A 24639-nucleotide genomic window follows, 5' to 3' on the forward strand; every position below is an offset into this window, starting at 1 on the left:
TGCAAAGCTGTCATCAAGGCAAAGGGTGGCTACTTTGAAGAATCTAAAATTAAATATTTTGATTTGTTTAATACTTTTTTTGGTTACATGATTCCATGTATGTTATTTCATAGTTTGTAGTCACTATTATTCTACAATGTAGAAAATAGTAAGAATAAAGAAACCCTGGAATGGGTAGGGGAGGCCAAACTTTTGACTGGTACTGTACTTAAACTAGTCAAGCATTAACACCTTTCAGACATACCATATATGAACGTTCTTTTAAAATAAACTGTAATAGTCAACTTGTATATATTTTATCATTGCATGCCTACCAATGTTTGTATTCCATGGTCTTTATGGGTACTTTATGCTGCAGCTCTCCCTTCCTACCACATAACTAAACAAAAAACAGTCTTCAATTAAAATTATACATTATGCTTGCTTTTCTACTGTTTGTCGAGTAAAGAACTAGAGACGCCATGAAATTGAAAACAATTGAGGAATTGTGATGAGGAACCATGGCCAAGCCACACTAGTTCCTCAGTAACAATGCACTAAAATACAGAAGTGTCAAATGTCAAGAAAATGTGTAGTTTATTGAACTATGCAAACATACATTACAAAAGTCAACTTTAAATAATCCCTTCAGGGAAACTGTATGTAATAAACTACAGAATGGGAACAAACTTGTTTGCAAAAAAGGCAAAGAAAAATCAAGTAAAAACAGGTGAAGTATCATTGAACATTTAGTTAAATGAAATAAAATAAAATACATGTATTGTACAGACCAAATGTCAACTTTTAGTGCACATGCTCACAGTAGGAAGGCGTTTTGTGACAAAAGGTAAACCACTACCTTTCACAACCTCAAGAAATAGTGGTGGAGAGGAAGTGACAGATGAAAAGAGAGCTGAGAGAAGACAACACAGACGTCCTCCATAGCGATCAATTCCACAGTAAATGGAGAGCAAGAAGGTGAGCGGGCACCCTGCCAGTCTAAAACAGCCAGAGTTGACCAGATGGGAGGAACCCCGGTAGAGGACAAAACGGTATAGAACTAGAATGCATAGAACACCCACCTCTCCTCAGCAATCAGACCGTTGTATAATACATGTAACTACTACACTGACCCGTCAAGGACCAGTAATGACAATCTTAGAATGGGACAGAGGGATTCATTCTATTCTTATTGAATGATAAACAAGTGTGGAAGGGAGATGGCAAAAACAATACTTGCAAAGAGACCATGAAGAATTGCATAGGTAACAGAAGCAATTTATCAAGTAGTGTCTGACAAGGATGGGAGATCTTCAGGGATCGATTTGAGAGGGGGAATTGTAATCTTCCCCAAAACAACTAAGGGCTCTAGTAAATCAAAACCATTATCTGGTTTCCCATTGTGGGTCTAAAAACATGATTCATCCTGCGCAGCAAGAAAGTATGTTTGAGTTTATATGCAGTTTTAGTCTCTGAAAACATTTGCATTGCGGAGTACATGAAACCGAAGGTGCATTATTGCAATGCAAGCACAATCATGTTCTTGACTCTTCCAGGAAACCTGCTTTGATGGAATACTGCCCGGGTAAGTATTCAAAAGACAAGAGAAAAAAGTAAAGGGTTTTTGATATGCGACATTGCAATCCACTACCTTGTCGATATGTAACAACCATACAATGAACTCTAGGCAACACTGCAGCTGGATTTTCTACTACAACCGGTTGATGAACTGTCTTTGATAGAGTGGCTGTATAGGGTCATGAGAATAAGACATAGAAGTGCAAACAATCTAAGGTGTGACTGTGCTGGACACAAAAATGAACAGTGAGAGAATGAATGAGCAGCGAGTATGAGTAAAATGCTGAATACAGTATTAACATACACAACGGTTGGTGACTATGCACGAGTAGGGCCAGTGTTGTCTCTGATATGTGTTAGAATTTAGCATTAAAGTCGAAGGGGGAGGGGGGGGGGGGGGGGTTGGTTACAGTGTGCACAATAAGGAATACATTCAGCACAGCACCACGTCCTAAAGTACGAGAACACATTCTGAAACAAGTTGTAGGTCGTAACCTACAGTACGTGGTGTATGCTCAAGAGAAGAGATTCTGTCTCAGTGCATATTGCTATAACAATGAGGAAAACACAGATGGCTGTGTTCAAATGCATACATTCTACATTAAAAAGATGGCGGCATATCGAATATTAAAATGCGGTATTACTCAGTGTTTGAGGACTACAATAATTGGCAAACATTTACCTCATGCATTGTCTGTCCTTCCACAAAATGTAATCATATTAGGCGCGCAAACAAATGCCAACCAATACTGTATGCATGCATACACTATGTGTAATCAACATGGTCTGAGGAACACTTTGAAAATAGAAAGGTGATATAACATTAGTCATTTTTTGGGTTACAACCACATTGTCACAGGCTTTTACCATATTGAAGAAAATAAAATATCAGTTTAGGGTATCTGATTCAATTTATGCTCATGGTTCTATTTCTATGTGAAAAGGCAGGGATATAAAAACAAATCTGTCAAAGTGCTTTCAGATATTCAATAAAAAAATGACAATCTCCTGGCAACTGAAACTTGACTCGTCCAATTGTCACTGTACAGAAAATAGTTTGCCCAGAAAAACCTGCAAATTAAAACCAGACATATGACTAACCTCATTACAGGACATCGGACCCTCCAATAAGGGTATTACTTATTCAGTATCCAATCCCTATTCTGACACTTGCCTATGCTGGCTATTTCTCTGCATTCAATGCCATCATTTTCTATCCTGCATCACATGTTAAGGGTTCCTGATATCCTTTAAATTCCCTATAGATGCAAAACATTCTCCAATATTCCGTTCTGCATGGCACATGCAAAGCTCCCAGCAGCATTGCGTTTTCTTTTTATCGAGTTCTACTTTCAGGGCTAGCAGTGATTCGTGACCACTTTTGGACCATGCCCAACGTTTATAAAACGTACCACTTCAATAAAAACACTGGCACAGTAGCTTAAGGCATAGAAAATGTATAGTAAGATCTTATATGCTGATACTAGAACTGTGGAGCACTCTGATACCTGAAATTGCACACATCCCTCTGTACCTACGCCGTAGACCAGGGGTGTCAAACTCATTCCACGGAGGGCCTAGTGTCTGTAGATTTTTGTTTTGTCTTTCAATTAAGACCTGGACAACCAGGTGAGGGGATGTCTTTACTAATTAATCAAGTACAAGGGAGGAGCAAAAATCCGCAGACACTTGGCCCTCCGTGGAATGAGTTTGACACTTGCCGCAGACAAATGACACGTTTCAATACACACAAGCACACGGGAATCACAGAGACATACAAAAAGCTAATTGCTTTCCCTTTTGACCGCACTTTCCGGTTGCTCTTGAGTGACTTGGCTGAGTTGAGCGGTTCCTATCTTTTTTGGGCTGGTCTGGGGTGCGAGTGTTTCCATAATTTCCACTGTGGTCATCTTCCGGTCTTCTGGTTGTGAGGATGTGGTTCTCTAAGGTTGGAGGGTGGGGGGCGCTTGGTCTAGCTGCTAGACAGTCGACGGTAAAAGTAGATGTAGCCCAAGTCTTTTGGAGGCCTTTCTGACAAACACACTTTGTGGTCATTGAAGATCACCCATCTGACGTGGGGGGGGGGGGGGGGGGGGGAATAACATGGGTAACACATTGTGTTAAAACCTCATCTATACATTTAGTTTCGTCTTGATTTGCAAATGCCACATTGTAGACCACTAATTACAAAATGATCTAAGTAGTCTCTTAGGACAGTGTTTCCCAATCTGGTCGGTGAAGACAGCTAGCCGATCGATCAAAGATAATACTTGATTGACTCCAACACTAGCAAACCCAATTCAACTCGTCAACTATGATCAAGCCCTTGATTAGTCTAATCAGGAGTGCTGGTGTTGGAATAGATCAAAAATGTGCAATGTAACGGCTGGTGGAAACAGTCTGTCTATATAATTCATTTTTAATCCTTCATTGTGAAAGGGGATCTAGCAGAGATAAATGTAGAGTATGTACATTGTGACCGACTTACCTTCCTTCCTTTTTGATGTGGCATACATAATGACCAGACATCGTGGACGCTCCGATGTGGCTGATGAAAGCAAAAAGCTCGTAACCTGTAAAACAGGAAGTCAAACCAAATCGTTACACAAAACTACAACTCCCTTGTGAACAGAACAGATGCATTTTGCCTACAGTATACCCATGAGAACAAGCTAGTAAAACTATCTAATCCCTATCTGATCATATTCAACCAATGCAGGTTGTAGTTGGAGAGACTGTGGTCCATGATTTGCATTTCTGAGTTCAAAATCATATAGGCTGAGACCCTGAATAGAATGAGTCTCCTCAAACATGAAATCCTAAGCCAAACATGTGACGTAGAAACTGTGTGCTGCCTTCCTTTAACAGGATTGTGTCAGAATGGAAGTGGAAAGAGAAGCCTTTCACAATTGGTGAAAGGATGGTTTTGTTCCAAATGTACCTGCAAACAGCAATTGTTGCATCATATGGGTGCAGCAAGCAGTGAGCGTTATATTCAAAGCAGCTAAATAACTTTTTACCCAGCTCCTGTACCACATTTGTATTTGTGTAATTCTTCTCCTTTTGTCATTTCTGTCTTTATCGTTTTGCCCATAATGGTTATGGTTAGGACTGCGGATGGTGGAGCTGACTCTAGATCAATGCATTTAGCCCAATGGTTATGGTTAGGACTGGGGAGGGTGGAGCTGATCCTAGATCAGTGTCTCTAGATCATAATGGTTATGGTTAGGACTGGGGAGGGTGGAACTGACACTAGATCAGTCTTAGAGGTCAGAGGTCATGCAGAGTCACTCACGCCCGGGTCCGTCTTTGATCTGGGGGCCTGAGGCGTCCTGGTCTGGGGACAGTGTGGAGTCGCTGTGCGTGTTGGCATTGGAGAAGGCGCTGTCGTTGGGCTCCGTGGTATCGGCCATGTCAGACAGGGCATCGCTAGTCTCCTCCTCCTCCTCCTCCCTCTCCGTGTGGGTGAAGATCCAGTCCAGCGCCCGCTCCAGGTTGTTGTTCTGAAACAACGAATGTTGGTGACACATCCTTTCACAGACCTATTTCAGTGGTTGATTACTGACAGTACTTTCTGGTACTGGTATTTTTTTTTACACTACTACCTGCTTGTTTCGATGAATCCGAAAGAACCAAAAAGTCATAATTGGTAGGCTAAATTGTCATGTAATTACCATTATCAGTGACCTTGTGTTATGAAGACACAGTAGAATATGCTTCCTCTCTCCCCTAAGTCTTCTCAAATTCAGAGGTCTCAGAAGATGGACAATTGTGACTGGCATGCTTCAAGAGAATGTAACAGGATTGAGAACATCAAGAGAGCACATTGGGGGGAATAATCTGATGCTGTCTGCTTTTTCTGGCCATGCACAGGCAGGCAGTCAGTCAGACAGACAGACAGGCCAGTGAGGTTGAACACTTCCTGCGTGCTCACTGGGCTATTATTAGAAGACCCTGGAGACCCTCTAATGTTTCACACGCCTACATAACTCACGAGGACCCTGGGCTTTTTCATGAGAATTAAATGGATGGCAAGGGGTTTGGAGGTGTTAGGAATGGTAAAACAAGGAAATCAGAGGGTCTGTTTTCGTAGAGAACGTGGGATCTATTTTATGCTGACAAGGGCAGGTGACTGATGAAAAAGAGAGAAAAAAAGGCACTATCTTAAAATAGCAGCCACTATAATGGAATTCAACGTTTTTACAATTCATAACGGAATTGAATGAATTAGTGGTTTCATTCGAGGTACATTGGAGGAACACACAAACAAATGCATAAAAATAACTGTGCTAAAATGACTGTGCGCGTATGACACACAACGATCTGACTCATAGAACTGAAAAGCTGAACGAGCCTAGCTATGCACCATGTTGGGCTCGATGCTTGGACTATTTGTAAACAGCATGTAGAACAGGGATCTCAAGCAACCAAGGACATGAAGGAGTTATTAAAACTGCAATATATCAAGTAAACAAGCAGGCCAGCCAAGTTGTTAATAGCTGAGAGGGCATGATTCTCCAGCACGGTTTGGCACTATAGAAAGCCACTCCCCATCATTCTTACATCAATGGCCCAAATATAAATAGCAGGCCAAATGTCTGACAGAGAAATAAAACATCTTGGTTAAAAGTTTTGGGGGATATTAACCTACATGAAAAGTCTCCCTTTCCATCTTTGCAAGGTTTTAGCTACAGAACAGGCTTTGGAAAGATGGTTTATTTTCCATATTCCACAACACAGTATATATATATCCACGATTATTCAAATCTGAAAAAGTCAAATTAAAAACCACCAAAGCACTACTCCCTACTGAATGCTTCCTAGACCAGGACAATATCATTTTTGTGTTGTTTCACCAGAGTGAGTGTGAGCAGCAGGAGAGAAAGAGAGCCACTGACCGTGGCTTTTAGGGCCTGGACGGTGTGGCGGCGGGGGAAGCCCATGGAGGTGAGGATGGCGATGCTCTCCTCTGGAGGATGGTTGTCCAGGGGGGTGGCAGCCAGGCCCGAGCTGGCCACGGAAGGGCCGGGCTCCATGAAGGTTGGCAGTGCCAGGGGCTCAGCAAAGTCTGGAAAAGAGGAAAGAAGGAGAAAGCTCTACTATAAACATGGTACATAAATCAGTAAATCACCCATTCAAACAAGGGTCAAATCAGGAAGAGCACAATTACACAAGGATGTGTTCCTAGGGCCTCATCAGCCTGGTTATTTTTGGGTTATCATAGTCACCTAATTAATATAGGTCATTGTTAGTACAAGTATGGCATGTTCAGCTTAAGAGAGCCTGTTTGTGACGGTCTGCCTATTTGTCCTTGGATCTCTTGGCGAGCTGTAAAGGAGGGGCTTGCTCACTGGGTTGTGTTTGTGAGAGAGAAAAAAAGCCTCTTAATTAGTAACTTTCCAACAATACCACTCTGTACGCAGAAGTGACTATAATATTGTTTAAGACAAACTTATAAATCCACTTTAAAAAATATAACAAACAGGGTACAGAAATTAAAAGGAGTAGTTCACAATTTTACAACTAGATTTTAGACGATTCCTTAACCTGAAGGTAGTCTATGGGCCAAGAGAATCTGTAATCGAGGTTTCCATTTTCTTTAAACAGACACTACAAACTTCAGCTAACTTTAGTCACCACAAGCTAACAATCAATGGAAGTTATGTAAGCATGTTTGAAAACAATTATGTTCAAATAACCTGAAATCAACTCCATATTTGGTTTGATGTTACTTAAAAGGTGATTTGGCCATTTAAAAACAAAACATGTACACATGCCCCCATCACTTCCATTGATTGTTAGCTTGTGGTGACTAAAGTTAGCTCAAGTTTGTGGTGGCTGTTTAAGGAGAACTGAACCATGGACTACAGTTTATCCTGGCCCATAGACTACTTTCAAGGTGAAGAATCATCTAACATCAAGCTGGAAAATAGTGAACTACTCCTTTAATACAGAGTTTATTAAACAACTGTAATAAAGCTGGATTTCAGGGAGAGTGCAAAAGAGACTGGCTGATGCCTCATGCATATTAAAAAGCTGATATGTGACTTCCTAACTGCACTTCCACACAAGCAATTAAGAATTTAGGAGGGACTAAAACAAAAACAGATGACAGTTTTAAAAAGTTACTATGGCAATACAACACCGTTCCTCCCTCGTTTTGACCTGATTGGGCCTTAATTGACACAGTTGTTACACACCTGTACAATTTGACTGTGTGTGCTAGTGTTAAACCACATTACAGTCAGGTCCACAATTATGAATAAAATAAACACTGACCTATATTGTATGCAAAAAAGGGAGAAATTATATTATACTAATACAATTGCTCAGACAAAGAGATTTCACAAGTAATACTTCTTGATGCATTAAAGCTGGGAAAGTCCGGGAAAACTCCAAGGCTGGATGACATACTAGTTCAGGTATAGCAACCCTTTTTTTATGTACTCAGAGGACAGTTTTTAGCATATAAAAATGGTAGATTATCAGATACTCAACCACAAGGTCTGATTTCATTATTACTGAAACAGGACCCAAGTGGTAAATATAAGGATTCAGTCCATTGAAAAAAAATGCGATGCAAAACATTCTAGCTAAATACATAGTGCATATAATTCAAAAATGTATTGTTGGAGATTATTCATCCTACTGTAAGCAGACAGGTTTTTTTTAACATGGACGATACATTGGAGATCATATAAGACAAGTACTGGAAACAATAGAACACTATGAAAAATCAGGAAAACCAAGTCTGGTATTCATTGCTGACTTTGAAAAGGCTTTTGATAAAGTACAACTGGAATTTATAAATAACATTTCAATTTTTGAGAATCTCCTATAAAATTGGTTAAAGTTATGTATAATAACCCTACAGTAGGCATAAAACTGTAAATAATGTCTACTTCTCAGAAAGTATTAAACTGTCGAGAGGAGTAAAACAAGGTTGTCCACTATCGACATATCCATTTATTATGTCTATCGAAATGTTAGCTATTAAAATCAGATCCAACAATAATATCACGGGGCTAGAAATAAAAACAAAAGGTTTCATTGGGATTCATGTTTTCTTTTAAATCCACAATTTGGATCCCTCCACAGCCTCAGAGGATCTAGTTCATTTTTCTAACCTCTCTGGATTACATATTGGATCACAAAAGAAATATATACAACTTCTACAAAAGTGATATTTTAATCAGAACTGGTTCTCTAGCAGATTAGTAAGAATATTTTATTTTTTATTTTACCTTTATTTAACTAGGCAAGTCAGTTAAGAACACATTCTTATTTTCAATGACGGCCTAGGAACAGTGGGTTAACTGCAGAACGACAGAACGACAGATTTGTACCTTGTCAGCTCGGGGGTTTGAACTTGCAACCTTCCGGTTACTAGTCCAATGCTCTAACAACTAGGCTACCCTGCCGCCCAATATCTCACCCCATGTTCAAGAATGACCTTTTTCCCTTTATTCAGATTATAACCTTCACTTTCGGTTATTATAAAATGAAATCTCCAAAATAAGCCATAGAATGTTGGTTGCAATTTCTGTTTAATCCACCAGAAAAGACAACAAATATTACAAGAAATATTATGGTTAAACTCAAATATACAAATGGATAAAAAAAAATGTTTTGGGTTTATTTATTTTTTAAACGGTGTAATCTATGTAAATTGTATCATAAATAGGACACGTGGAGTTATGAAACACATGCAGCTAACAAACATGTATGGAAATGTTTGCTCAACTTAAAATTACAACAAACTAAATCACAGCATTACCGCAAAAAAATGTAAGAGGCAAGTGGAAGGGGGAGAAATAATAATTCTCAAAAAGATGGGGATCAAAGATATTGGCACCCCTGTTTTTAATACCGTTCAATGCCTTACCTTGCGAGGATAATGGCACAGAGCCTTTTTCTAAAATGTTTTATGAAATTGGAGAACACATTGGGAGGGATCTTACACCATTCCTCCATACATAATCTTTTCAGATCCTTGATATCCTTCGTCTGCGCTTATGGACTGACCACCTCAATTCAAAACATGTTTTCAAGGGGTTCAAGTCCGGAGACAGATGACCATTGCAAAATGTTGATTTTAATAGTCACTTAACCATTTATTTGTGGATTTGGATGTGTGCTCTAGTTTATTGTCTTGCTGGAAGATCCACTTGCGGACAAGTTTCAGCCTCCTGGCAGAGGAAACCAGGTTTTTGACTAAAATGCCATGGTACTGGGTTCATGATGTTGTTGACCTTAACAAGGGTGCCAGGACCAGTGGAAGCAAAATTGCCCCATAACATCAAAGATCCACCATCATATTTTATAGAAGGTATGGGGTTATTTTCTGCATATGCATCTTTCAATGCAAAACCCACCACTGGTTTGTGTGGCCAAATACCTCTATTTTCAAGTCATCTGACCAAAGCACCGGTTCCAATCCAAGTGCCAATGCCGTTTAGCATACTCAGGGCATTTACATTTGTTGGATGACATGAACATTGAGCTCTCTACTTGTCCTGGGACCCTTGTTAAGGTCTGGCTTTAATTCCAGATATTCTACAAATTAAAAAATCTAAGATTTTACTGATTTACATTTCATATAAAGAAATCAGTCAATTGAAATAAATAAATGAGGCCCTAATCTATGGATTTCACATGGTTGGGAATACAGATATGCGTCTGTTGGTCATAGAAACCTTAAAAATAAGGTAGGGGCATGTATCAGAAAACCAGAAAAGTCAGCGGGACATCTCCTTCACATAGAGTTCATCAGGCTGTTGACGGTGGCCTATGTAATGTTGTCACACTCCTCTTCAATGGCTGTGTGAAGTTGCTGGACAGTAGCAGGAACACGCTGTCATACACGTTGATTCAGTGCATCCCAAACATGTTCAATGGGTGACACATCTGGTGAGTATGCAAGCTGTGGAAGTACTGGAACATTTTCAAGTTCCAGGAATTGTGTACAGATCCTTGCGACATGAGGTCGTCGTGCATTATGCTGAAACATGAGGTAATGGTGGCGAATTAAATGCACGATAATGGGCCTCAGGATTTCATCACGGTATCTGTGCATTCAAATTGCCATCTATAAAATGCAATTGTGTTCGCTGCCCATAGCTTATGCCTGCCCATACCATAACCCCACTATGTGTCACGCCGTTCACAACATCAGCAAACCGTGCATCCACACGATGCCACACACAGTCTGCGGTTGTGAGGCCGGTTGGACTTGATGTCAAATTCTCTAAAATGACGTTGAAGCCAACTTATGTTAGAGAAATTAACATGAAATTCTCTGGCAACAGCACTGGTGCAGTCCTGCAGTCAAGCATGCCAATTGCACGCCCCCTCAAAACTTCAGACATCTGTGGCATTGGATTGTGAGACAAACATTTCTGAAGTTAAGAGGGAGCATGCAAATGGCATGCTGACTGCAGGACTGTCTACCAGAGCTGTTGCCAGAGAATTGAATGTTCATTTCTCTACCATAAGCCACCTCCGTCGTTTTAGAGAATTTGGCAGTACATCCAACTGGCCTCACAACCGCAGACCACGTGTAACCACACCAGCCCAGGAACTCCACCTCTGACTTCTTCACCTGGAGGATCGTATGAGACCAGCCACCCGGACAGCTGATGAAAATGTGGGTTTGCACAACTGAATCATTTCTGCAGATGAAAGGTTTGTCACATATGCTGAGCACTTGTTGGCTGCTTTTCCTTCACTCTGTGGTCCAACTAATCCCAAACCATCTCAATTGGGTTGAGGTCATATGATGCAGCACTCATCACTCTCCTCCTTGGTCAAATAGCCCTTACACATCCTGTATGTGTGTTGGGCCATTGTCCTGTTGAAAAACAAAAAAGCTCAATCCAGCTGGGATGGTGTATCGCTGTAGAATATTGTGGTAGCCATGCTGGTTAAAGTGTGCCTTGAATTCTAAATAAATCACTGACAGTGTCACCAGCAAAGCACCCCCAGACCTTCTTCTCCATGCTTCACGGTGGGAACAACACATGCGGAGATCATCCGTTCACCTACTCTGTGTCTCACAAAGACACAGCAGTTGGAACCAAAAATTTCAAATTTGGACTCATCAGACCAAAGAACAGATTTCCACCGGTCTAATGTCATTTGCTTGTGTTTCTTCTTATTATTGGTGTCCTTTAGTAGTAGTTTCTTTGCAGCAATTAGACCATAAAGGCCTGATTCACACAGTCTCCTCTGAACAGTTGATGTTGAGATGTCTGTTACTCTGAATAATTGATTTGGGCTGCAATTTATGAGGCTGGTTACTCCTCTGAACGTATCCTCTGCAGCAGAGGTAACTCTGGGTCTACCTTTCCTGTGGCGGTCTTCATGAGAGCCAGTTTCATCATAGCGCTTGATGGTTTTTGCGACTGCACTTGAAGAAACTTTAAAAGTTCCTCAAATGTTCCCCATTGACTGACCTTCATGTATTACAGTAATGATGGACTGTAATTTCTCTTTGCTTATTTGAGCTGTTCTTGCCATAATATGGACATGGTCTTTTTCCAAATAGGGCTATCTTGTCACAACACAACTGATTGGGTCAAATACATTAAGAAGGAAAGAAATTCCACAGATTAACTTTTACGAAGGCACACCTGTTAATTGAAATGCATTCCAGGTGACTACCTCATGAATCTGGTTGAGAGAATGCCAAGAGTGTGCAAAACTGTCATCAAGGCAAAGGGTGATTACTTTTAAGAATCTCAAATATAAAATATAGTTTGATTTGTTTAACACTTTTTTTATGTGTTATATGTGTTATTTCGTAGTGTTGTCTTCACTATTATTCTACAATGTATAAAATATAAAAAATAAAGAATGAGTATGTGTGTACAAACTTCTGACTGGTACTGGATTAATTTTTCTTTTAAGCTAGCTAAATACAATTTATGTTAGCATGCTAACACACAAAAGCGCTTTAGTAATGGACATTAAAACAATCTATTTACATTGTTTGCATAAGAAACATGCAGTTATAGCATGTAATTATGAATTACTAATTGAAAATTATGCAAATGTATCAGTCCTTAGACACACAAACACCCTCAGGAGGCAGCTGGGGACTCCTCCTGTGACACACATGTCACTTTAGGGATGTTTTAGAGCATGCACTGCCCACATGTGCCCAGAAGAGGCTGAGGAATCAGACTTGAATAACATCCATGTGACTCTTACCAGGCTCCTCCATGTGTGCTATGATCCAGTTGAAGGCCATCTCGGGGCCCATGTTCCCAGTGTAGTAGATGGCCTTCCGGCAGGCCTCCAGAGGGAAGCCCATCTCCGCCAGCTGCATTGCGGCAGACTCGTCTATTTCTGGGGCTGAGGACAAGCAAAAAACAACCAATAAACATCAGTGCCGCCGCCCACGCTCTTTACAAACCTCACAGGTTCTAAAGGTGGTTTTGTTTTCTCTTTGGGCCTCATTAAAGAGGGACTGGAGAGGAACCGCGCAGGGACATGCTGTACTTACCCAGTGCTTACTAATAAAAAAAAACAGGCTAATAAAGAAAGTTTTTGTAAGTAGGAAAAGTTACGCGGCAGTTGCAGCAGCTGTTGGTTTTGCGACGTCAAACTTATTTTCACAACTGCAAAACTTTTGTTCCATAGTGGTAAATCTTTGTAATGTGTTAGGTATATATAGCGGAAGGATAGGAGAAACTGAATACTTACAATCTGAGGAGTTCATCGAGTTGTCTGAAAGGTAAAGAAAACTAGTGATTATTTCCAAGGAACAACAAACTTTTTTTTTTATTAGTTAAATTATATTCATGCTATAGCTACACTTTTTGATGATCCTTACCATTCAAGTCACACTTCAGTTTTAAAACAAGTATTTACTTATGGATCAAGGTGGTAAACTTAATTGTAATGTTTTTCTATAAAAAAAAAACTCAGGTTCCATATGCCAAATCAATACTAAATCCATAAAGATAATTGATGGGAAATGATGCATTTGAAGGATCATTTGCTTAAAACACGGAAATCAAATCAGAATTCATCAGGCGTTGTCCGATTCAGAAATGTAATTCATTGCTGTAGTGATTCAGGTCAAGGGACAATGGGCTGGTGTTTAATTTAAGATTCATGGAGCTCATCTGAAAAATGCTTTATAAATCACAAATGCATTATTAACACTGAGAACAAATATTTACAATACTGTATGTAGGTGTTGTACCAGTAATTTGATTATGAGAGAAAACAAAAATGGCCAACTGCTTTGTTACTTTTTCAGGAACAGTCCTTGAGAGAAATCATAAAACTTTAATAAAATCGCTCCATTGAAAACACATTTACAACGTCTAAAATCGGGCAAATTTCTAGTGTGAAAGTTTTGTTTTGGCCGCTTAGCATTTACCCATGAAGCCTCATTTTAGGAAGGAGGAACACAGTAATTATGTTATATTAGTCTTCTAAAATAAAATTGTTGCGTTTCAACCCCGAGTTGTAGCTTAACAAGGTTGAAGCAGCTTCTACAAGACAACCATTGTGTCAATGGAGCACTACAGGGTACCAGGACAAGCTTTATTGCTTGCCTAGAGCACATATCAAGTGTTTTTAGGTCTAGGACTGTATAGAACACGATGTGCCTAATGGCTGCTAAACTATTAAAGAGGTACACGGACAAACGCACTGTAGTCACACTACAGACGCACTGTAGCTAAATCCATCCAAGCAACCGCCTCTGAAGGAGGAACGGAGATTAGGGGAATGCTAAGCATATAAGCTACAAACAGTACCACTTCTATGTTGCTCAGCGTTAGGCACAAAACGTTACTCGTTAGGCGTGCTAGATTTAGCTTGGCCCAAACGCAAACCCCAGCTGTGGGTAGATTGGTAAAGGTTTGTCAGTATCTTCGTTCTAAAGAAGCCCTTCTTACCTCTGGTGTCTTCAGGGAGGACGATGGGGGGTGTGAGGTCTGGGAGCTCTTGTTCTCCCGCCTGCAGTCCTGTTCCCCGGAGCCGAGACAGGTCCAGGAAGTCTGGCATGTCTATGGACAAATCTGTTGAAAAACAGGTTCAGTTCGAAATGGAGAAAAGGCTCCAAAATTGAGTGAAATAGGGAAGCACGGCATCCCGGGTGGCGCAGTGGTCTAAGGGCACTGCATCCCAGCGCTAGCTGTGCCACCAGAGACTCTGGGTTCGCGCCCAGGCTCTGTCGCAGCCGGCCGCGACCGGGTGGTCCGTGGGGCGACGCACAATTGGTCTAGCGTCGTCTGGGTTAGCGAGGGTTTGGTAAGGATATCCTTGTTTCATCGCACACCAGCGACTCCTGTGGCGGGCCGGGCGCAGTGCACGCTAACAAAGGTTGCCAGGTGCACGGTGTTTCCTCAGACACATTGGTGCAGCTGGCTTCCGGGTTGGATGCTCGCTGTGTTAAGAAGCAGTGCGGCTTCATTGGGTTGTGTTTCAGAGAACGCATGGCTTTCGACCTTCGTCTCTCCCGAGCCCGTACGGGAGTTGTTGCAATGAGACAAGATAGTAATTGCCAACAATTGAATACCACGAAATTTGGGAGAAAAGGGGGTTAAAAAAGACAAATAAAATAGGGAAGTACAATTGGGACTTGTCCAATAAGAAACATGTTTCAATCCCTATTGCAGAACGTTTTGCTACGATGTGCCCTAATGAATAAATAATGAATGCAACCCAGAGTTTTAAAAGAACATGAGCAAGAGAAGACGGGACTTGGGCATGGTAATTCAAGCAGATAACTGAATGACTACACTCACATTCACCACTATAGCTACAGTACAAAATATGTAGCTACCCTATCAGTATGAGAGAATATCGAATATAGCTGTAAAAACTTTTTTTGGTCCACATGATTAAAAACCAGAACTTGCAAAAACAAGTATCTCAATTGCAAGATGCAGGAATAACCTAATTTGAACTGCATCTCTAATAGTTAACCTTCCTCAATCCCAATCATATTTTTGGAATTGTTTGTAGAGCTCCGAGACAGGATTGTTTCGAGACACAGATCTGGGGAAGGGTACCAAAAAATGTCTGCAGCATTGATTGTCTCCAAGAACACAGTGGCCTCCATCATTCTTAAATGGAAGAAGTTTGGAACCACCAAGACTTCCTAGAAATGGCCGCCCGGCCAAACTGAGCAATCTGGGGAGAAGGGCCTTAGTGAGGGAGGTGACCAAGAATCTGATGGTCACTCTGACAGAGCTCCAGAGTTCCTCTGTGGAGATTGGAGAACGTTCCAGAAGGACAACCATCTCTGCAGCACTCCACCAATCAGGTCATTATGGTAGAGTGGCCAAGCGGAAGCCACTCCTCAATAAAAAGGCACATGACAGCCAGCTTGGAGTTTGCCAAAAGGCACTTAAGACTCTCAGACCACGAGGAACAAGATTCTCTGGTCTGATGAAACCAAGATTGAACTCTTTGGCCTGAATGGCAAGCGTCAAGTCTGGAGGAAACCTGGCACCATCCCTATGGTGAAGCATCATACTGTGGGGATGTGTTTCAGCGGCAAAGACTGGAAGACTAGTCAGGATCGAGGGAAAGATGAACGGAGCAAAGTACAGAGAGATCATTGATGAAAACCTGCTCCAGAGTGCTCAGGACCTCAGACTGGTGACAAGGTTCACCTTACAAGAGGACAATGACCCTAAGCACACAGCCAAGACAAAGCAGGAGTCTCTGAATGTCCTTGAGTGGCCCAGCCAGAGCCTGGACTTCAACCTGATCGAACCTCTCTAGAGGGACCTGAAAATAGCTGTGTAGCAACGCTCCCCATCCAACCTGACAGAGTATGAGAGGATCTGCAGAGAAGAATGGGAGAAATTCCCCAAATACAGGTTATTCCAAGTTTATAGCGTCATACCCAGGAATACTCAAGGCTGTAATCGCTGTCAAAAGGTGCTTCAACAAAGTTCTGAGTAAAGAGTCTGAATACTTTATTTGCAAAATAAATTCTAAAAACCAGTTATTACTTTGTCATTACGGGGTATTCTGTGTATTTTCATGCTAAAAATACATATTTTAGAATAAGGCTGTAACCTAACAAAAAGTCAAGGGGTCTGAATACTTTCTGAATGCACTGCATGTATTTATTGTCAGTGGACCTCAGTGATTCAATGTGTGGCATTGCCCTCTGCTGGAGATCTACAGTACTGACTTAATACAATTATCCAGGGATAAAGAGAAAATCTGAAAAATAGAATGCATTTATAGGCCTTCAATGAAAAAGACCATTCGATCCCGTAATATGATTTCAGTGTTTGTTGACATGTATCAAAGTTAAAACAGAAATCAGCATCCTCTTGGTACTAGAGAATCATGGGTCCAGACAAGCCAAAACATTTGTGGAGAGACATCAGTTCTCTTACTCACCTACTTTCTTTGGAACCCAGTCCACCACAAATGTGAATTTCTTTATTTGCACCACCAGATACTCTGGGAAGGAGGCGAAACGGGAAGTCCTGGAAAGAGAGGGCTACACTTTAGAAAAATATGGATCACTTATTTAAACTCAACAAAATTATAAAACGCAACATGTAACAATTTGTAAGATTTAAACAAGGAGTTACAGTTCATAAGGAAATCAGTCAATTGAAATGAATTATTTAGGCCCTAACCTACGGATTTCACATGACTGGGAATACATATGCATCTGTTGGTCATAGAAACCTTTTTTTTTAAGGGTGTGGATGAAAAAACAAGTCGGTATCTGGTGTGACCATCATTTGCCTCATGCAGCAAGACATCTCCTTCGCATAAAGTTGATCAGGCTGTTGATTGTGGCCTGTGGAATGTTGTCCCACTCCTCTTCAATGTCTGTGCAAAGTTGCTGGATATTGGCGGGAACTAGAACACACTGTCATACACGTCGATCCAGAGCATCCCAAACATGCTCAATGGGTGACATGTCTGGTGAGTATGTAGGCCATTGAAGAATTGGGACATTTTCAGCTTCCAGGAATTGTGTACAGATCCTTGCGACATGGGACCGTACATTATCATGCTAAAACATGAGGTGATGGCGGCAGATGAATGGTACGACAACGGTCCTCTGGATCTCATTACGGTATGTCTGTGCATTCAAATTGCCATCGATTAAATGCAATTGTGTTTGTTATTCGTAGCTTATGCCTGCCAATACCACAACTCCACCTCTACCATGGGACACTGTTCACAACCTTGACATCAGCAAACCGCTCGCCCACACAGCCGAGTACAAGTGGTCTGCTGTTGTGAGGCCGGTTGGACGTACTACCAAATTCTCAAAAATAACGTTGAATGCGGCTTATGGTAGAGAAATAAATATGCAATGCTCTGGTGGACATTCCTGCAGTTACCATGACAATTGCACGCACCCTCAAAACTTGTGGCATTGTGTTGTGTGACAAAACTGCACATGTTAGAATGGACTTGTATTTTCCCCAGCACAAGGTGCACCTGTGTAATTATCCTGATGTTTAATCAGTTTTTTGATATGCCACACCTGTCAGGTGGATGGATTATCTTGGCAAAGGAGAAATGCTCACTAACAGGGACGTAAACAAAGTTGCACACAAAATATGACATAAATAATATTTATGTGCATATGGAACATTTCTGGGATCTTTTATTTCAGTTCATTAAACGTGGGACCAACATTTTGTTTATATTTTCATTCAATGTACAAGATCAGCTTTACATTAATCTTTTGTCGTTTGTGTATGGGTATTTAAAAAAAGTTAAATGGTACATTTTTCCTATGGTTAATTCATCATGTAGCCTAGGGCTAGACATATTATGGTGCAAAGTAACTCAGGTGCAGGATCCAAAAAGCCAAGTCATGAAAGAAAAATAGATCCCCACACACTGTTGAAACTGCGGAAGAATTCAACAATGTAGGATGTCGATCTTTCTTCCCAGCCTTAGACCAGGACCTTGCTTACTTGACTCCAGCTGATTTGGCCTGCAGCTCCGAGCTCCAGAAGTCGGGGACGTTCTCTGGCTCCGTGAAGGCCTGCAGGCACGCTGTGAAGGGGATCCGGGCCCTCACGGGCTCTGGAGGGGCCCTCATGTTCTCCTCTGCTTCGTTTCGCTTGGCCTCATACGCTATCAGCTCCTCTGTCACATACACACGTCAAGCCATTTAACCTCCTAAAATACTGTTGCGATTGTCGGACTCTCAGATGATTGGGATTTAGTGATTGTATAATGGACATTTGAAGTAACTTATTTTCCAAACAATTAGGTAATTCAGCCAAGAGTCACCAACTACAGTATGCATTTAAAAACACAAACTCCCAACCCACTTTGGCATTCAGCGATATCGATCCTCCATGCCCTTTGAAGAGGAGAGCTGTGGGGGAGCCAGCAGCCCTGCTGGTTCTCATGGGGCTGGGCCAGCTGCCTGTGGGATCTTACCTCTGTTGGAGGCGGCCTCGATGGGGGCCGGGAGCTGCATGAGGTAGTCCACCTTCTGGGTGTAGCGCACCTTCTGCGTCTGGCAACACTGCACGCGCTCCTCCACCAGGTAGCGGAAGGCGTTGTTGGGGTTCTCCAAGCCAACACAGTTTCTCTAAAGCGAGGGACACACAGGGGAAGATGCAGAGAATATACTGAATACTTACGTCGTCTTCATGGATGCAATTTAATTTACCAGTTAAAAAAGTGTTTGTTAATGTAACTAACTGTTCCCATCAATTAGAACATTGAGACTTTCATTAATTGCATGCATGTTTGAAGCTTAGCAACACACACACAAGTCAAAAGTTTGGACACACTACTCATTCAACAGTTTCTTTATTTTTACAATAATAGTGAAGACATAAAAACTATGAAATAACACATGGAATCATGTTGTAACTAAAAAAATTAAAAAGTGTTAAATCCAAATATATTTTATAATTGAGATTCTGCAAAGTAGTTACCCTTTGGCTTGATAACAGCTTTGCACACTCTTTGCATTCTCTCAACCAGCTTCATGAGGTAGTCATCTGGAATGCATTTCAATTAACAGGTATGCCTTGTTAAAAGTTAATTTGTGGAATTTAATTTCCTTCTAAATGTGTTTGAGCCAACCAGCTGTGATGTGACAAGGCATGAATGGTATACAGAAGATAGCCCTATTTGGCAAAAGACCAAGTCTATATTATGGCAAGAACAGCTCAAATACGCAAAGAGAAACAACAGTCCATCATTAATTTAAAGACATGAACATCAGTCAATACGGAAAATTTGAAGAACTTTGAACGTTTCTTCAAGTGCAGTTGCAAAAACCACAAAGTGCTGTGATGAAACTGCCTCATGTAGACCGCCACAGGAAAGGAAGACCCAGAGTTACCTCTGCTGCAATGGATAAGTTATTTTGAGTTACCTGCCTCAGAAATTGCAGCCCAAATAAATGCTTCACAGAATTCAAATAACAGACACATCAACTGTTCAGAGGAGGCTGTGTGAATCAGGCCTTCGTGGTCGAATTGTTGCAAAGAAACCACTACTAAAGGACACCAATAAGATGAGATTTGCTTGGGCCAAGAAACAAGAGCAATGGACATTAGACCGGTGGAAATCTGTCCTTTGGTCTGATGAGTCCAAATTTGAGATGTTTGGTTCCAACCGCCGTGTCTTTGTGAGTAGGTGCATGGATTATCTCCGCATGTGTGGTTCCCACCGTGAAGCATGGAAGAGGTGGTGTGATGGTGCTTTGCTGGTGATACTGTCGGTGATGCATTTAGAATTCAAGACACACTTAATCAGCATGCCTACCACAGCAATCTGCAGCGATATGCCATCCCATCTGGTTTGCGCTTAGTGGGACTATAATTTGTTTTTCAATAGGACAATGACCAAACACACCTCCAGGCTGTGTAAAGGCTATTTGACCAAGAAGGAGAGTAATGGAGTGCTGCATCAGATGACCTGGCCTCCTCAATCTCCTGACTTGTCATCAAGGCATAGCGTGGCTACTTTGAAGAATCTCAAATATAAACTATATATTTGAATTTGTTTAATACTTTCTTTTTTTTTTTTGATTACTACATGATTCAATGTGTTTTTTCATAGTGTTGATGCCTTCACTACAATGTAGAAAATTGTTTGTTTTTTAAATAATAATAATATATATTTTTTAAACCTTGAATGAGTAGGTGTCCAAACTTTTGACTGGTACTATATATATATACACACGCTACCGTTCAAAAATTTGGGGTCACTTAGAAATGTCCTTGTTTTTGAAAGAAAGTTAAATGTTTTGTCCATTAAAATAACATCAAATTGATCAGAAATACAGTCTAGACATTGTAATGTCGTAAATGACTATTATAGCTGGAAACGGCTGATTTTTTATGGAATTTCTACAAAGGCGTACAGAGGCCCATTATCAGCAACCATCACTCCTGTGTTTCAATGGCACGTTGTGTTAGCTAATCCAAGTTTATAATTTTAAAAGACTTATTGATCATTAGAAAACCCTTTTGCAATTACGTTAGCACAGCTGAAAGCTGTTGTTCTGATTAAAGATGCAATAAAACTGACCTTCTCTAGACTAGTTGAGTATCTGGAGCACCAGCATTTGTGGGTTTGATTACAGGCTCAAAATGGCCAGAAACAAAGAACTGTCTTCTGAAACTCGTCAGTATATTCTTGTTATGACAAATTAAGGCTATTCCATGCGAGAAATTGGCAAGAAACTGAAGAGCTCGCACAAGGCTGTGTACTACTTCTTTCACAGAACAGCGCAAACTGTGTCTGACCAGAATAGAAAGAGGAGTGGGAAGCCCCGATGCACAACTGAGCAAGAGGACAAGTACATTAGAGTTAGAGTCTCAATGTCAACAGTGAAGAGGCTGCTGGCCTTCTAGGCAGAGATCCTCTGTCCAGTGTCTGTGTTCTTTAACCCTTCTTAATCTTTTATTTTTATTGGCCAGTCTGAGATATGGCTTTTTCTTTGCAACTCTGCCTAGAAGGCCAGCATCCCAGAGTTGCCTCTTCACTGTTGACGTTGAGACTGGTGTTTTGCAGGTACTATTTAATGAAACTGCCAGTTGAGGACTTGTGAGGCATCTGTTTCTCAAACTAGACACTAATGTACTTGTCCTCTTGCTCAGTTGTGCACCGGGGCCTCCCATTCCTCTTTCTATTCTGGTCAGGGCCAGTTTGCACTGTTCTGTGAAAGTAGTAGTACACAGCGTTGAATGAGATCTTCAGTTTCTTGGCAATTTCTCACATGGGATAGCCTTCATTTCTCAGAAAAAAAGGCCTGTTTTATTGCTTCTTTAATGAGCACAATAGTTTTCAGCTGTGCTAACATAATTGCAAAATGGTTTTCTAATGATCAATAAGCCTTTTAAAATGATCAACTTGGATTAGTTAACACAACATGTCACTGGAACACAGGAATGATGGTTGCTGATAATGGGCCTCTGTATGCCTGTAGGCCTTTCAGGTTATGTCGATATAGGACTCGTTTAACTGTGGATATAGATACTTTTGTACCCGTTTCTTCCAGCTTCTTCACAAGGTCCTTTGCTGTTGTTCTTAGATTGATTTGTACTTTTTGCACCAAAGTACGTTCATATAAAGGAGACAGAACGCGTCTCCTTCCTGAGCGGTATGACGGCTGCGTGGTCCCATGGTGTTTATACTTGCGTACTATTGTTCGTACAGATGAACGTCTGAGGTCTTGGCTGATTTCTTTTGATTTTCCCTTGATATCAAGCAAAGAGTCACTCAGTTTGAAGGTAGGCCTTGAAATACTTCCACAGGTACACCTCCAATTGAATCAAATTATGTCAATTAACCCATCAGAAGCTTCTAAAGCCATGACATTTTCTGGAATTTTCCAAGCGGTTTAAAAAGGCACAGTCAACTTAGTATAAGTAAACTTCTGACCCACTGGAATTGTGATACAGCGAATTACAAGTGAAATAATCTGTAACTGACTTGCCAAAACTATAGTTTTAATGACTCCAACCTAAGTGTATGTAAACTCCCGACTTCAACTGTGTGTGTGTAATAAATGTATATATACACTGTATATATCACAAGGGGGCCATGCCAAGCATCCTGTTGTGGTCAATTACACACAGTCAAAGATTGACCAACGAAGAAAGACAGGGGGAAGCAAGTATAACTCAAAGAGGTACGCAGATGTTTATTGGGGGGGGGGGGGGGGTCATTGGGGACGAAACTTGTTTAATTTATTTGAGGACTCATGGGGAAATGAGTCTTAAATTAAAACCGTTTGGCTTGTATGGAGTGTCACATCAGCAGCTTTTCTATTCTAAGAGGCTGCAGAAATTCTCAGGTTATAGCTTTACTCCCAACTCCAGTGACGTATTCTAACTGGCTGGCTGGCAGGCTAAACTTGAAGGCTACTGTTAGAGTCTGCCTATCTCGGTCTAACCAACTCAGTTCCTCCACACAGGCTAAGGGCCGCTGATTATGCCCACAAATTATTCACTCAATTAAAATTAAAAAAGGTAAAAACATAGGGCCCCATTTAAATTAGAAAACGTACTCTGAAGCTAAGAAAAAAAACGGTTGATTTTTTACTTATATTAACATGAAGTTGACTTTTGACAACAGATAAATCAGCCATGCAACTGAGTCTAGTAAACTGATTTTTGGCTCGATTGTTTTGGTCAAGGGCAAGAGCAGAGAAAGTGGCGGGTGTCTAGTCTGAGCATGTATCTGTGTTGACTTCAGGCAGAATAGGAAGCATTATCTGGCCAGTGTAACCGACAGGGGCAGTCTAAATTTAACCCGGTTGAGAAAGTCACTTCAAAGCACAAGTGTGTGTCTGCCGGCCCCGGGACAGGGTGCTGCGTTTCGTCAATAACAGTCCCGCTTCCTCTCCCCCAAGGTTCCGATTGACCACGTGTGACAAGAGTCAGAGATTCACAGACATGTCGGAAAAATGCTTCACGGTAGCCATTTCATGAAAAAAAAATATATATTTTATTAAGGCCATCACTGAAAGACAAGCTGAAAAGCCAGTGCCATTAGATACCGTGTATGTTTATGAGCCTTTTATTGAACACCAGTGACTGTTTGCCAATTGTTGTACCTCTGCAACAATGGCATACTGTATTCATCACTACGTGCCTTTTAGAGTAGTTTTTATTATTACAAGTACACCGTAACACGCTCCTACTTATAGAAAACACGTATGAAGCCATACATGCATACCTCCACCAGGTTGATGAGATGCAGGAAAAACTTCTGTGCGTCTTGCTGTCTGTTGGAGGAGAACTCCGGGTGGCCATTGCTAACCAGGGCTTTGAACATCTTGAGAGAGATACCCTTTGGCTGGTGCTGGAATGAGAACAAGGGGTCACACACACACACACACACAGTGAATGATTTGTCACCTGTCTAAGGGTGCAGCAAGACAAGACGCCAAACCAAAACCATTGAAATGTGATTGGTGGTACTTCAGGAAAAAAATCAGATTCTGCTAATAAACATTTTGAATATCATTTCCAACTTGAGGCGATTTCAGCTACTCAAGTTAGGATTTGTTTCGACTTGAAAAGGGCTTTTCCGTTTTTCAATAGAAAAACACATTTAATCAAGCAGAAACAAGTACAAATTATCCTTGAGATCCTTTCCCCACAAGAACAAGCAGTCAATCTGCAGACAATCATGACGGTCTTTTTGGCTGTGTGAGATTAATCATAAATCTCACAGCAGCAGGTGCTGTAGTGTAGAGCCTCTATGTCGGTAATCTGTATAGTAAATACTTGAGGATTCAGGGCTGTATTGTACAGATTGGATTAGCAACAATTCACACTGCTCAAGCAAGACAAGTTGATATGCAGCAGCTAGCCATCTAGGCAATGAAAAATGCCAAAATGGCACATTTGTTAAATGAGAGCACATTTAACCCTTGTGTAGTCTTAACATTATGTATACTCCCTTATCCTAAAGGTAAATAAATGACCCGCCTTCACTAAACCCCTAAAATAAAGCAGCTTAATTGAATTTAACCCCAAATCTATTTTGCATGAAGAACCAACCTGTCATTCATCACAAACGTTGTGAATATCTGGGTTTTCCCTCTTCACAATGCAGAAAGACTGCATTTAAAATCAG

General features: G+C 41.0%; 1 protein-coding gene across 8 annotated transcripts in view; it reads right to left on the reverse strand.

The window, feature by feature from the left end:
• Nucleotides 1-552: 552 nt before the first annotated feature.
• Nucleotides 553-24639, reverse strand: part of LOC139408971 (ubiquitin carboxyl-terminal hydrolase 13-like) — a 55630-nt gene continuing 31543 nt past the window's right edge. The window contains exons 11-22 of one of the 8 annotated variants that reach the window (XR_011634341.1): nucleotides 23734-23859; nucleotides 18967-19120; nucleotides 18492-18666; nucleotides 16942-17030; nucleotides 14472-14594; nucleotides 13264-13287; nucleotides 12769-12912; nucleotides 6456-6625; nucleotides 4853-5060; nucleotides 4046-4130; nucleotides 3459-3626; nucleotides 553-3134 (exon numbers count right to left, since the gene is read on the reverse strand). Coding sequence is in view for 3 of the 8 variants with exons in the window: in XM_071153508.1 (XP_071009609.1) it covers nucleotides 3530-3626; nucleotides 4046-4130; nucleotides 4853-5060; nucleotides 6456-6625; nucleotides 12769-12912; nucleotides 13264-13287; nucleotides 14472-14594; nucleotides 16942-17030; nucleotides 18492-18666; nucleotides 18967-19120; nucleotides 23734-23859 (1395 nt within the window). In the remaining 5 variants the exon portion in view is untranslated. Of the gene's footprint in view, nucleotides 3627-4045; nucleotides 4131-4852; nucleotides 5061-6455; nucleotides 6626-12768; nucleotides 12913-13263; nucleotides 13288-14471; nucleotides 14595-16941; nucleotides 17031-18491; nucleotides 18667-18966; nucleotides 19121-23733; nucleotides 23860-24639 lie in introns of all 8 variants that reach the window. The other 7 variants (XR_011634340.1, XR_011634342.1, XR_011634343.1 and 4 more) reach the window with 7 other exon arrangements.

This window comes from Oncorhynchus clarkii, chromosome 5 (assembly GCF_045791955.1).
Source record: "Oncorhynchus clarkii lewisi isolate Uvic-CL-2024 chromosome 5, UVic_Ocla_1.0, whole genome shotgun sequence".
NCBI lineage: Eukaryota > Metazoa > Chordata > Actinopteri > Salmoniformes > Salmonidae > Oncorhynchus > Oncorhynchus clarkii.